Source organism: Malurus melanocephalus, unplaced genomic scaffold, assembly GCF_030028575.1.
Source record: "Malurus melanocephalus ecotype Western Australia unplaced genomic scaffold, MMel_1.1 scaffold_13, whole genome shotgun sequence".
Classification (NCBI taxonomy): Eukaryota; Metazoa; Chordata; class Aves; order Passeriformes; family Maluridae; genus Malurus; species Malurus melanocephalus.
Window position 1 is genome coordinate 3512144 of NW_026623245.1, and position 14844 is coordinate 3526987.

Consider the following 14844-nt stretch of genomic DNA (forward strand, 5'->3'; position numbering starts at 1 on the left):
AAAAATAAATGCAGGGCAAGGCAAACATGTAACATGGTTTTTACCTGAACACCAAATACATTARAATGTACAAGCTCACCTTTGTTGCCTGCTGAATGATGCTGTCCCACACCTGATTGGGCAGCAACATGTACTTTTCTATCAGATGCTCCTGCACAGTCTGGTCTGTCTGTGCCCCAATCATGTATCCAACTGCTTCATAAAATGTGTGCACCTGATGGGAACAGCAACACCACAAACACCGAGGTTAAAAAGGAGCAAGAATAAACCTCAGTTTTACCAGACACTTTTGAACTGTGGACTGGCTYCCATCAATCCTGAAAATATCTTTTTCCAGGTGCCAGATCCACTCTGCCTGAAATTTCACTACATTAGTGAAGGTCCACACTAATCTCATTTCATGAGCCATGCTCTTCCTAGACAGATTTGCCTTTCCTTTTTTGGAAAGGAGTGGATTTCAGATTTTCCCTTTTTGGATTGTTACTTACCCCCTCCTTCACAAATGCAAGAGGTGTAGGTATATACTGTTATAGTAGGATACTGAGTTTTCATAAAGCAGAACCATGAAGTTAAATYCAGCATCCTCTTTGTTAAAACATTCCAGACATCACAATTCCAACTAAACATACTTGAATTCTGCTTCSAAGCAGTTCAACTGAGATCTCAGCAAAGCAATTTAATTGTGGTATTTGTACCCTGACACTGCCCCTAACAAAAATTAAGGAATATAATTCAACCTGGGAAGAAAACCCTACATTTCAGTATGAAGTAACTTTGCATAGGTCTTTTGGGATTATCCACACCCCAAATCAAACCTACCTGTTGTGGCTGAAGGTCACAGATGATTGTATTAATATTGTTCAGGATTTCATCGATAAATGGCATGACCTCTCCCACCTGAACCTGGACAAAGTGCCGGCGGCATTTCTGTGCTATTTTGATGAAGGTATCACAAGCCATGTCCTGGACGCCATCGTGGGTTTCTAAAGGAAATCAAGGCACTTACTGCTTCGTATTTTTCCCCTCACATGTCCATGTACAGGCATCTTTTTTTTTTAATAATTAAAACAGCAAATTTTAAAAAGCAGATAATTACCATGCATAAATTCAAACAGCTTGTTGACTACTGTCTTCAAAAATTTCCAGTGAGCTCTCAAAAACCGTGGGTATTGACCTACTATATACATTATATTTGATGCAATAATGGCTTTATTGTCCTTTCCTCGCTTTTGTTCACAGAGTCCCAGGAGATCCTACAACACAAAAGATTCTTAAGTTTCCTCTTCGAGTCTATCCAATTCCATTAAAACATTAGAAGCACAACATCTTATAAGGAGCTATATTAAAGATGGTTGCCATAATCAAATTCAAATCTAAATAAAGCAATAAAATCCCAAACAAGTGGTTAAGATAAGGTTGATGCAATCATTTAAGTTTCATCCAAACCCTGATCAGTGTATTTTAAACTAAGGGAGCTCCATTTTTAATATAACCAAGAATTCCTGCAGGGGGAGTTCAACAAGCCTCACAGTAATAATACTGGCTGAGTAGCTGACAGATAACAATACAGACTCCATATCAAATGGAAGAAATTAAATTACATCTTCAGTGTAACTTAAAGCTAAATATTACATAAGAATCTTTGTATGACTTGTTAAAGCCTGTTACTCTTGTGAAAATATTATCTGCATTTTAATCAGACTTTGAGTTTGATCAATGAATATWCAGGTATGGCAAACGAGCAAGGTGCTAGGCTGGTGACAATCATGGGTTACTCTGCCACTKCTGTATTTCACAAGCGATCCCTTTCTGTCTCTTCTGCATCCCTAAAGAATACATTTAATCATGAACTAAATTTTATCTGATGAAAAGTTTCCCTGGATCAATGCATTGTTCACAGTTAACTTATTTATCACCCCTRAATTCAGGACATACAATTTTCCATTAATTTATTATCCCCCTGCATCCAAGGCAGCTTTCTAAGATCACAGAGCAGTATTTCTGCAAGCYTGGTTTCTTCAGCATAAACTCAAGTGTGACCAAGCTGTTAGTTCTGCCCCACCATACCTTAATTACAGTAACCAGGAATCTCTTTTCATCTTCTTCATGCATGGCACCGCTGATAGAGCCGATAGCCCAGCAYAGGGTGTTCAGATTTTTCCACGACCACTCAGTTCCATTCACTTGATTGTGAAGCTTTTCAGTCATAATTCGTTCCGTGTCTGCATAATCCAGATGTGTGAGATAAACTGAAAGACATCAACATGGAACATTTTAAAGCAGCAAGCTGGATCTCAACTCCATAAGCAGTTACATAAAAAAGAACACTGAAGCTGTCAGGTAAAAGTGTAATGGTTATTTCCTAAGGTCATGACAGCATGAGGTAATAACTAAGGCAGATATTTGTTAAAACTATTTAAAGATGGGTAATAAATTTGATTGGAATCTATGTTTATTCAAAGAGAGCTCAGCAAAACATCCCATGCAGGTGATGTGAAAGGTCTAAATCAATGCATATGCCTCAGGATGCCAAGGCAAATTATTATCAAAAGGCATCTACACTGATGGTCTATAGGGAACACGGGATTGGCTGCCTATGGGGGACATTACACAGCSTGTAAGCCCACGCATTTACTTCAGCTCTGTATTTTCGTGTCACCACATCTGGTGGTTGCAATAAGCCACAATTAAAGCAGAGCTGGTGCTCCTGAACAGGTCTAGGTGGAAGAGGTATCACAACTCAGTCACTTGCATCAGTCTCTAATAGGATTAGTGTCTCCAATATAAAGTATTAAATCCCAGCAAGTCAAGAGCAATTTGAGGCCAGGTTCAGAAATAGATTTTTACTGTACCACAGAATACAGCTTCCACTGCATTCTCCCCCTTTTTTCTTTTCCCAAGAGAATCTTATAGGTAATACAACATAAGCAATATAAACCCAACCTGCACTTTCATATAAATAATCTTACATCTGGCAATACTGGATGTCCTGAGCCTAAGTTGTAATTGTTTTGTAAAGCAAAAATGTTTCTCATTTCACATGAAACAATTACAACAATTAATTTAACACTGACTATACCTACATCCCAAGTAGAAAGGTGAGAGTAAAAATACTCATATACATTTTGCATCTCACAGTCTTCCCACACATACATTCCTAACATATAAACCTGTGGCTAAACACTCCGCATAGCAGTGTTCCCATCTGCATTTGATAAAATGAATTTAATATTGAAGGTCTAATGTCCTAAATATCTGACAACTCTACTCCCTTTGCTCCCTCAAGCTGCAGTCATAACTCTAGATATTTTTTTCCTGCCTCAAAAAACTTGTTATCACTGCAATACCTAAAGACAAAAAATAAGTAGTGTATTACTACTCCACCAGGTTATAAAATACTACATGCTTCAAACAAGAAATTACAGAGCAGCCACTTCCTCCTCCCTTTCCAGTCTSTGTAGTACTCCTTGCTGATAACCATTTTACCCACACAATAATTCACATCCTAAGATAACACACTTAACACACYGATGCAGCTGCACAGACTCACAGCGCAAACTACAGCCAGTTTACTTACCTAACGTTTCTCTCATATTTTTATACAAGTTTATRGAATCTGTATCCTTCATGAATTCCCGTACTACCTCCCCTTGATCATTTTCCACAACCAGGACTTCTTCAGGCTTGGCCATRCGACTGACCATGAGCAACCGGACCTGGGGGAAGTTCAAACTGCATCAAAACTCCAACACCAACAACACTTCCAGCTCCACAAGTGTCTCCACAGCACTCTGCTCAGGCAGCCTCAACCACAGAAAGGTTATATCCAGCTACAGCAAAATGTCAACTAACAAGCCATGGAGGATAGAGCCTGATGACTTCTCTCCCTCCAATGAACAAGCTGCATATTTAAAAATAGCCAACTTATATAGTATTAATACWTTCCAGAGGTTCAAAATGCTTATGTTGACCCCTTTTCCCAACCATGTTTTCCTCCAACTCTAACATTCAAGCCCTTCTGTTTAAAGAAACTGTTTAAAACTTATTTATTTTAAATTAAGTATCTAAAAAAAGCTGAGACATTGCATTAGTACTCATTATATACTGGTATCATCTTAAAAGTATTTTCACATTGATTATGTAACCAGAGTTAAATCAACTATCAATTATTCAAAGAAAGCTAAGTTTTCTTATGTCACACCTTACACGAAGCAAAATCTCTAATTCACAAAGAGTATCTAAATCTTTACAGTGTCTTCATTTAAGCATGGATTACCTTGGACAAAACAGGCAAATAAAGCTGTCTCCTTGGAGGAACATCGAAGTGTTGACTTCCTGAAAGCAGTGGAGAAGCAGATGTTGAGAAYGGACTTTCCCTGTAGAGCTCAGCAGCTAAATGGTTCCAATACTCCAGACAAATCTTGAAAATTTCAGTTTCTTCAACTTCTGAYACCAACAACATGTAATGAAGAGCCTGGAAAAGAGTGATTTAATTCACTTACTGAATATATCTGCAGATCAAGCCACACTGATTCAAGTTCAGTTATCTAAATCCTGACAAAATGCCAAATTAATCTAAGAGTTTGGAACAAGARGCATTAACATTGCAATGACATTACTGACAAGTCAGAGTTGTGACTGGCAGAGCAACTGAAAACCAAGGACTCCTGTCAATTATTGTTATTTTCAAAGCGTGTTTGTATTCTTAAATCTGAAATGGCCTAAAGACATCTTAAAAATGTCATCAGCAAAYCAGCCTGTTTGTAAATTATCAAACTCACAGCCTCTGGAGCTTCTGCRAGGCTTTTTCAGAACCTCAAAAACCCTCACCAGCTGGTGTCAATAATTGGTATTCTCAAGACTACTGCTGCTACTTTGTTCTGGATCCTTTGACCCTGGAATACTGTTCCTTTGCTTTCCACAGAAGTCATCTACCAGAACACTTTCAACTTCATTCCTGACAGAACAGCCAGAGCAGGCTGAGCAGGGAAAGCCACTGATGCAATTCTGACAAGCTCAGATACCAWCCAGAGAAATTAGAACTACACAGACAATTTTTTTAACGTAAGCTTATTATGCAGTCCCTGGTGAAAGATATCAAAGCAATTGCCCATTACTGAATAAACAGAATGAAATGATAAAATCTGAAGRTATTTTCATGGCTTAGGTACTACAACAACTTAAAGCATTTTAAAACCTAAAGACCTGATTCAACATCTCCACCTACAGTGGCTCCAGAACAGCCATACATTAATCTTTACACATCAATTTCTYTTGGTAATTTCACTTAAAATAACTTATGTAGATTCCTCTGCCAGTCTGCAGAGATACAATGAATCCATGGAACAATTTCAGAAGATTTGCTACATTCAAAGTGCAGGAATTTGATACAGAGCTTTTTACAGAAAATCTGTACCTAGATTCCATTACACCAGAGCTGAATTTGCAACCCTAAGCAAGCCTAAGAACTTTGTTAAACRTTTCACCATTCTATACAAGACTAAAAGTCTTCAGAATCCAGTTTTGTAAATGTCTGCTGTAAGGAAATATTTAACATAGCTATGCTGGACAAGWAAAGAGGCAAATACCTAAAAAGTGCAATCCAAATTACACAGAATTGCAAACAATATGCATTAGCTTCGTACATGTACACAGGTCTTCCTAATACAGCCTCAGCCTAAGYAGAAACTTGAGACTTGAGCTGTGCTCCCCTGATTCCCAGTTATTTTGAAAGCTTACTACTTACAAATTCAGGAATTATCTGGAACTGTTAACAGCTGCTCTATTTAAAATCAAAAGGTGATACTCCTCTGAGTCCATCTTCTAAATGAGCTACAATTTGATATGTGAAACCAATTTTATTAATATGCTGGTTTGTTTTTTTGTTTTTTTTTTTTTTTTTTTTTTGTAGAGTGCTACCCCCAGAAGGAATGTATTGAAAACACTGGCTGGAACACAGACTGGAATTCAGATGGACACACTGGATTACAGCTTATCCACCTGCAAGATGTATTTCCCCCTCCCAAGAGAACCTGGTCTCCAGGTTTAAACTGGGGTGGTGTTTTTCTACCCCTGTCTCAGGGCAGTTCCTCAGCCTATAACCTCCAAACCTGCCCATGGGAAGTGGTGTTTCAATGGGATATGGAGCCTCTTTCACCCCCTTGCAGTGCAACAGCGGCAAAGAATTCACCACAGAACAGCTCAAGCCCAGGAAAATTGTTATTCACCCTACTTTTGTGATCCATCCCCACTGCACAGCATGAAGCAGTATCCCGAGTGTTTAAGCCCTTCCAACATTTCACTCTTATCTGAATTTCCAACAATTGACCCTATCCCAGTGGYTTTACTGTCACAGTCACTTGGCAGAGCTCTGCCACTGGCACACAGTGCMAGTGTTACACAGAAACAGTCTCTTCCTTCAGGATTATTTGAAGCTTTTCAGTTAAACTTTGGGAAATGGCAAACTAGGTAAGAAGTATGTAAGGAAGGAAGAATTGGCCTACACCACGTGCTGGACCCTAAACAGCAGCTCTGGGTGCTCCATGGAAACAGTGATGAACTGATAGCAACACACCTTCTTCATGAGAGGTAAACAGAAAATGGGGTTTGTGAAAAACCATGGAGAAAGGATATATTAATCAACTTTGAAGCACTATTTAACACTTCCATCGAGGGACAAGTAAGAAGAGGGAGAGACAGAATTAAGTCATTGGACATTGCACTGGTATAGGAACACTGAAAACAGAATGCCATTGAAGCATGCTAAGAAACACACTGAAGGGATTTTGTATTTGTGACTGAATCTTTTCTCTTACCCACTTTGAGTACAATGATCTAGAAATTACATTAATGTCATGGCCTTTGAGCATAAGAACATACCTGTTACCATTTTTAAACCAGAGAAACCAATCAACTTACCTCCATTAGTGTCTCCCTCAGATTTAATCTTTTTTCTATAAGTAGACCATGTTCCTTGAGGAATGTGCACAGGAACAAACTGAGATTCTGAATGAAGTTCTGTTCATCATCTTTTCCATTTGAGTATGCAAGTCGGATATTGGTATTTAAAGGAAGCATCTAATACAAGGAATACAGACATAATCAAGAATTTCCCTTTTTATACAGAACAACTCCTGTGTTTTAACAAATACCTTGCTCTCTTTTTTTTATCAACAACCTCCAAGATGGATCAACATTGCAAAGAGAGGAAAAGACTAAGAAAAAAACCCTTCCACTGCACGCCTGTAATACAAACACCATGAGGAAAGGACTCATTTACCTAATCTGAACTGCTCAGAGGGGAATCATCAAATTAAATCTATTTGATGCATAGTTTACTATATGAAAAACGTTTTTATCTGTTCCAAAAATAATGAGTAACTTGCAGAAGTTAGGTCAGTTTAGGTCTTGAGACACACAGTACATATTTCCCCCATCAGRCAGTCCAAGTGCTCAAAACATCTCTTGAATTAATCAGATCAATGCAGGAGAAATACAGCTGCAATCGAGAAAAATACACTTGGCATTTTCTGATAATGCAAAAAATATCACCAAAGAACAAGATAGCTTTTCCTATCAAGAGCTCTATAATGAGTATGAACCTGTAAACTCAACTAAGTTCTACAGAAACTGGTTTTGTGATATGAAAGCCAAAGAGAGATTTCTGAAAAAACATTTACCTGTTTTAACTGCATCATGGTCAGTGTAAAAAGTGTTACAAACTGTTCTTCATACTGGCTTACACTGACACCTGCAATCTCTGTGAGGCACTTCAAAGAGACATTTCGAAACATGGGAACATTTAAGAACTATTGAGAGAAAAAAAACAAGAGTATTACAGAAGTGTTGCACAGCTTTTGTGCAACTTGTATTTAAAGAGCTGTCATTTTTTTTGCAAGAATACCTTATATATTAGTGTGCTGATTAACTTGGTCTCAAATATATATCCCAGAGGAATCCAGTTCAGAAATCGTAGCAAGGTTTCCAAGGTCGCATGGACTAAGGGAGCATTTTGGGAGTTTTCCTGTAAATGACCATTAWGAGTTTAGGACGTTTTGATACTGTTAGGCACAAAGGGGGGGAATTTTGAAAATATCAATAAAGAAATATGACTTACCATCACAAACTGACACAGTTGGAATATTTGAGAGAATTCATTGCACATGCTATAAAAAATACAAAAAAATTTAAAAACTAAGCATTCCATGTTTCTTAAATAAAAGTATCTCTATCTATGCACACAGGACAGGTCCTGAAGACCTATGCCCATGGAGGCATTCAAAAGCCACCTGGCTTTTCCCCATTTTCATGGTAATAATTCATATTTGAAGTAACTTGAAGCCTGTGCCCGCGAATTCTAAGAATCAATCATCCTCTGTTAGAAGGGTAGAAAGCATCAGTTAACAGATGCTACTTGCAGCAAGGTACAAATCCCTGTGTGTACAAAATAAAGTTAGGGATCCCCTAGGAGTACTGCTTCAAAGAAAAATCAGTAACCCTCCTGGGCTGAAAAATGGAATTACACATCTGTAAGTGTTCACACAAGGGGTCTAAGTGAGAGCATTTGGCAGCAAGCACATCATCTACCCTATTCAGTAAGATTTACACAGATATACTTGCCTGTCTTTYAAATGCTTAGCTTTTACTTGAGTAATCTGGCCACTGGAAAAATCAAACACTTCTTCACTCAGCAGTTTCAGGATCACCATGTTGTTCTGACAGAGGCTCTCGCTGGTCCTGCTGGCTCCCACAATATCGCTGATGAACGTTGGCCAGTGCTTGGGCCACTCCTGTTTCAGGATCTGCAAAGTGAAGCAGCCACGTGAGACACACAGTCAAGTCAGAGACTTGATAATAATAATTAAAATGCTACAAACTCTRGCTTACCTGAACAAGAATCATATTCAGTTTCCCAATATACACTTTCTCTTTCTGGAGAAGAAAAGAGAACAATCAGGTTTTGCATAACACTCCCCTCCCTCATTCTCCCCTGAGAATTCTTCACTTACTTCTACACACGTTGGGTCAGATGAGGTCTTGATAATTAGGCCAACAACGTATTTTTTAATACCTGCAGAATAGGTAAGAATTTATTTTCAGCTATGCCAGATATCACAGGTGTAGCTACAAATATTTCTGAATCAAATTATTTCATGTTTTTTAAACAAGAAACATCTCTAAGGACCTGATAAATGTGTCACTGAGAATCCTTACGTGCTACATGGAAAACACACCTTTATCAGTTCTGATGGCATATTTTACACATATGAAATGGCTTCAYACTTGAATTATTTCAATAAACCAAAAGGAAAACAGACTAAGGATTAGTGTGTCCTTGCAATAATTTGTACCAGATCAAAGTGAGCTCCAAGAATAAATGTTTTTTGCATGACTCCAGTTTTAATGCCGAGTTTGTTAAAACTGCACTAAAAAGCTTTGATGCACCACCTGCACTGCACGTGGAAGTTGTTAGAAGCTCCAGTCTACTCAGGTAATCCACTCTAAAGACAGGAATTTTTATGCACAACATTTCAAAGTCAAAAACTGTGCCAAAGCTTAGAAAAGCTTCCCCTGTGCAATCTTACAAGACCAAAACTTAAAACTTCATTCATTAATACAGCACAATTAATCTGAGTGTGAATTACTGCACTTCTGTAGCACATATGGCTGCTCTGAGTCCACAAACTCTTAATAAATTCTACTTTATTGCTTCTTCTTTTCTTTGCTTGCATTGGCAATTCACAGCCTGTTTAAATCAATCATTCATTTTGTTACATTTCTTCTACAAATGTTTTTGAATTTTGAGTTTTCGGCTCCACCGTAGAACCAAAAGACCCTTGACCACTAAGTTTCATTTTGCCACCAAACCCTCAGGTCACTCCTAATTACTTAATCCACAGAACCGATTTGCCAGGTGACAATATCCATGTCTAAAACCATTCCGTACAGAAACACCCATCTCCCAGGAAAAGCCACACACAGAGGGCCTGGAGTCACGACCCAGGTGAATATTCCAGGAGTTCAGCTCCGACACCATGCTTCAAACTGGGCAAGTGCTCTCTTGTCATAAGGAAGTTTGAGAATTGGTGGATGCTTTGCTATTCAAATTCATGAACTCAGAAATCTTGTTTCAATCATTTCTTCAACAAGACAAGTCAGCTGACTCATGCAGACAGCATGCACATGTTGAAGGCTTCAGAAGTTGCCACTTTAAGAAGAATGTCTTCTCTTCAAGACATAATCAGCAGCCTGTTTTAAGTTTTAAAGCTTGTCTCAGGCTTGACCAAATTTAGTAATTTTTTTTTTCATTTCAGACTTAAGCAACAGGATTAGAGGGGACAGTTTATTTATTGCATCCTCATGAAATCCGGAAAAACTAGATCCAGACTTTGAGCCATTAGATACATACTAGACAGGAGCTGTTCTACAGGTAGYTCCAATTACAAGTGGAACTATTMATCATCATCATCATCAWCTGGGATCAATCCACATTTCTCCAGGAGAATTATCATTAATAAACTAAGTATCACTGTCAGTCACTGGGTAAGAGTTATTACCAAGCACTGGTCTGACACCACAGGCCTGATCTGACATGCTAAAGCTAAAACACACACTTTGCTGAAGCATATCAGTAAATCACAAATGARATATGAAAGCCCCCAAAATACTATGGAAATAGGATTGCAGTGCCAGAAACAAAACTATTATAACCATCTGCCAAGCCACTAAGGGAAGCCTACTGTTGCAACTGTTTGCATTCCAAAAAGGAATTAAAAAGTTAATATTGTTCTTAGAGTTCTGACTGCAAATCCATGGCATTTCCATCTTGCTTCGTCAATGGTATTGTGCTATTCAGTAACAACTTGAATATTGTGCTGCCATCGATCTGGCCTTGAGACCAGCAGAGAACAGCTGCTCTGCTCCACAGCTCCTCCATTAGAAAAATAAAAATAAAGAGGGTGACCACAGCTCAAAAGACAACCTAGAAAGTTTCCTACTTGTCACACATCATGCTGCAGGCTCCTGAAGTTGTCCATCCAATGAACAAAGTCAAATTTTAAATCCCTTAAAAGCAGTAGCTATCAAATTCTCTAATGCACTTTTTGGCTCAGATGTAATTTTCTACTTTTTTTTTCTTTTACTTCAAGTGTTGTGGTTTCTGCTCCGTATTTAGCTCATTTCTCTATCATTCCATAGGAAAGATAATTCTCAGCAGACCAAATACATGTCAAATTTATATTCTGATAAAAAATCAACCCAGAGGCTCATTATCATTTTTCAGCAGAACATGTCCAAGAAACTTTTCAGGGGCAGTAATCCATGGGATAAGCTAAAAGCATTGTGTACAGGGAACTTAAAAGTGTTATGTTAACGGGGAAGGCACAGGACATACACAAGCCCCACAACCACTGCCTGGAAGGTCTCCTTCCATCACAGAAGCAGCCGAACAAGTCTTGAAGATGCCCAACAACACCACTGCCAAGTTCAGGCCCTTCACTAAGCCAAGCAGGAAGAGACAGACAGTGCTGGAAAACAAACCTTCCAACAAAACTAATTGAAAGCCACACCAACCACAACACCCAGGACACACAAAATGTTCTTCGAAGATCAGCTGACCTTACAACTGCACCGACCGCAGCACAATCTGCAACCAAAGGGAGCAGATCCTGCTCCAGGCCTGGAACAGCATTTTCCAGCAAGGGAAGCCCAAGAAGTACTTTTGTATAAAGCACCATAAAAGGGATGATACAGCAAGGGCATGAACTCGAGGCCTTTTAGAATATTCCTGGATGCACATTGGACACTGTTATCCTTCTGTGAAAGTTGCTCCTCGATAGAGAGGCAAACTTCCAATAAAACTGAAGGGAGGGAAACACTTCCTGGAGGGAAAGTTGTTCTCCCAAGTGACCTGAGCTATGCAATGCTTGGAGTGGAACTGGGACAGAAAGGAACATCATGTTATCCAACGTGAGTAATTTCTGCAGCCTGAACTTGAGGAAATATCCTAGGGTTTAACCTTTGGATGTGCTCTAGGAAGCCATTACTTCTCCTGTACTCTCTGTACCCTGAGCACAGGAGTTCCTGTCACAGCCCAGTACAGCAGGTAAATAACCATGGACACAATCAGCAAACACATACCTGCAACAAACCCACTTCTTGTCCTCAAGGCACACAAGCACAGCCTCCTGTGCAGTCACAGAGCACAAGCATTTAACWAGTGTCAAAAATTATTCTAGCTGGTGCTGCAAAAGCAAGTTCGCTCTAATTTACTAAAMTTAATAAATTCTTTGCTTATATTAAAGAATAATAGGCATAAATGAATCAYGTGGGCAATGTAACTCAGCAAATTAACATTATTTTGCAATCAAAATTAGAATTTCAAATGTAAAAGCTGAACTGTCCCCTCTGGGGATGTTTGTATGCACAAACACACTGAACTGTTCAGCTCCAAAATGTGGTCAAAATACCATCTTATTTTTTGTCGTAAGAAACAATGCTTTCCCAAAAAATCCCACAAATCATCTTTCCCCCTTAGTGGTGAACTGAACCAATCCATAATCGATTTGCTTTTCAACAGAAAACTTTGAAACAGGCACAGAGTTTGTCTTCACAYACACACAGACGTGCCATATAGCATCCCTCCTTCATTACGGAGAACCAAAGAAACATCTTCCTCATGAAGCAGACCAGGATTTCCATTAAAATATCTCATCACTGCACAGAAAAACCTTCTCTCTACAGTAGCTTCCACTGCATCAACAGCTTTACACTTAACTCCAGGATCTTCCTGGAAAGCACTGAGCTGCATCTCTGAACACTTCACTTTTTCATTTCAGAATGAGAGAAGTTGTACAAGCAATTTGTGTTTCATAATGAAGAAGTGCTTTATCCATTCCAACTCCAAACACTCCAGACAAGCTTGCTCTGTTCAGAGGAACCATATTTCATTACACAATGCAGGATTAATGAAACCTATCACTGCACTAAAGACCAAAATGCCTTTCTTTCCAGGGCAGGTTTTCACATTGCCAGAGAAAATCCTTTTGAGACCAMAGCACTTTAATCAAATGACATCCTTTCTGAGTATTATTAAACAATCAGCTCTAAAGGATATTGGAGTTTAAAGCAATTTAGTATCCCACCTTAATAAGCTGAGAACTTCAACTTGAGAATGATGGCACAATACCCTGGCAATCAGCCAAGTTCAGCACTGCCTGGGATGTTCTGGAATACATCACCTGCCTCAGAGAGGCCTGAATGAAAACCACATGACATCATTTGTGTACCTGTAAGAGCCATTCCAAGTACTCTCCTGAGGACTGAATAAATCACACTGAGCATGGCTAACCCAGTTTTGGGGGCTATATCCAAACACGTCTCAAGGCTCAACATGCAGGCCAGAAATCTGAATTTAACCCCTTCTGTCACCCATGAACTCCACTTTTGTCTACAAAATAAACTGGTTCAAAATGCTAACTTCTAAAACAAACAAAAAAATCAAGAAAAACAAAACACAGAGTAATTGCATCAGTATTCTAAAATTGTAAGTTGATTGTTTTGYCCAATTCCTGTTTCAGAATAATGGAAAGATAAAAATGAACTCTTCAAAAGTGATGACAACACTGGAGGAAGAGAAAGCTGGTTCACCAAAGTTAAAAGGTAGCAGAGYCAGAAAAGCTCAAACACAAAAGCTATTTTAAAACAAAAGCCAACTTCAGAACAGAGTTTCAAGTCTGAAGAACACATCTGAAGAAAACATTTTCCTCCTTGCATTTGAAATTCCAGGCTGGAAGCTGAAACCTCAAAGCATTCAGACAGAAGCAGGAGCAAACCTCTGGCTAACCTCAAGGACCAACAAGTCATTCTGATGTACAACTTGTTAAACAACAACAACAAACCTGTAAGAAAAGTTACAGTTCAGGCTCTGTATTGACAACATTGCTTTATTTCTCCTCAACAAGTTTCAGGGATATTGTTTCAAAAACTTTTTTTGTTCACTCACCATTTAATTCAGGTCAGCTCTTGACTTTAACTCTTAAGCACTGCTGCTGCTACAAAGGGGGAACAATGTTTTTCTCATAAAAACATTTCGTTTCCTCTTAACCGACACTAAGATTTGTCAGCAGTATTTACTACACAAACCACCCAGACATCCAGAAGACATCTTTAAGACATTAAGATAAAAGGTAAAACTTTGAAACCTGCATGATYTGCTTTGCATGTTACTAAGCACCTCTTTGTATACTGAGTTTCAGTTTCCTGCACACACATTCCAACAGTTACACTTCAAACAGGAAAATCCCGTCAACGTCAACCAAAGGATGGCTGGAGTCAAGGAAACCTCAATTTAACCAGCCTTACTATCTCCCAGGTAATCAAGCCACCTGAATGAGCTCTGGAGCAGTTCTTTTGTACCAGCCAGTATCATGAGCCAAATAAAAAAATTAAAAAACAACCACCACAGACCAGATCAAACTGGATTAGAGATGAAAGAGATTCTCCCTCCTACACCACTGAGGCCAAGCTGGATAAAATGCCATGGGTACAGTAAATACATTTGGTTCCTCTTCTACCACACAAGTAAAAGCCAGCTAACCCAAATTCCCTAAAACAGGATAAAAAATAAATTTCACAATTTTAATTTGGCTCTGTTCAAGGGAAAATGTTTTAAAARCTGAGCAAACAACATGTTAGTATAAAGGATTTTTTGATTTCCTCTGGAGCTTTCACAGGTATGCAAGTCAGGAAAAGTAAGAATAGAATACTTCAAGATGATTACATAACTACAGACAATAACTTTATTATGCCTTTTAACATATGGAGTTATTGCATCTTCTCAAGTGG

The 14844-nt window shown here is 38.7% G+C and overlaps 1 protein-coding gene across 3 annotated transcripts in view; it reads right to left on the reverse strand.

Annotated features, from left to right (window-relative positions):
* The window catches only part of XPO1 (exportin 1), a 36422-nt gene that overhangs the window by 8054 nt on the left and 13524 nt on the right, over positions 1-14844 (reverse strand). For all 3 annotated transcript variants that reach the window (XM_057382616.1, XM_057382607.1, XM_057382624.1), the window contains 13 exons: positions 9009-9070; positions 8887-8931; positions 8620-8801; positions 8117-8165; positions 7904-8023; positions 7680-7808; positions 6919-7077; positions 4277-4474; positions 3578-3716; positions 2068-2249; positions 1097-1253; positions 820-983; positions 80-214 (listed from right to left, as the gene is read on the reverse strand). In XM_057382616.1, coding sequence (XP_057238599.1) covers positions 80-214; positions 820-983; positions 1097-1253; positions 2068-2249; positions 3578-3716; positions 4277-4474; positions 6919-7077; positions 7680-7808; positions 7904-8023; positions 8117-8165; positions 8620-8801; positions 8887-8931; positions 9009-9070 — 1721 coding nt within the window. The remainder of the gene's footprint in view (positions 1-79; positions 215-819; positions 984-1096; positions 1254-2067; positions 2250-3577; positions 3717-4276; positions 4475-6918; positions 7078-7679; positions 7809-7903; positions 8024-8116; positions 8166-8619; positions 8802-8886; positions 8932-9008; positions 9071-14844) is intronic.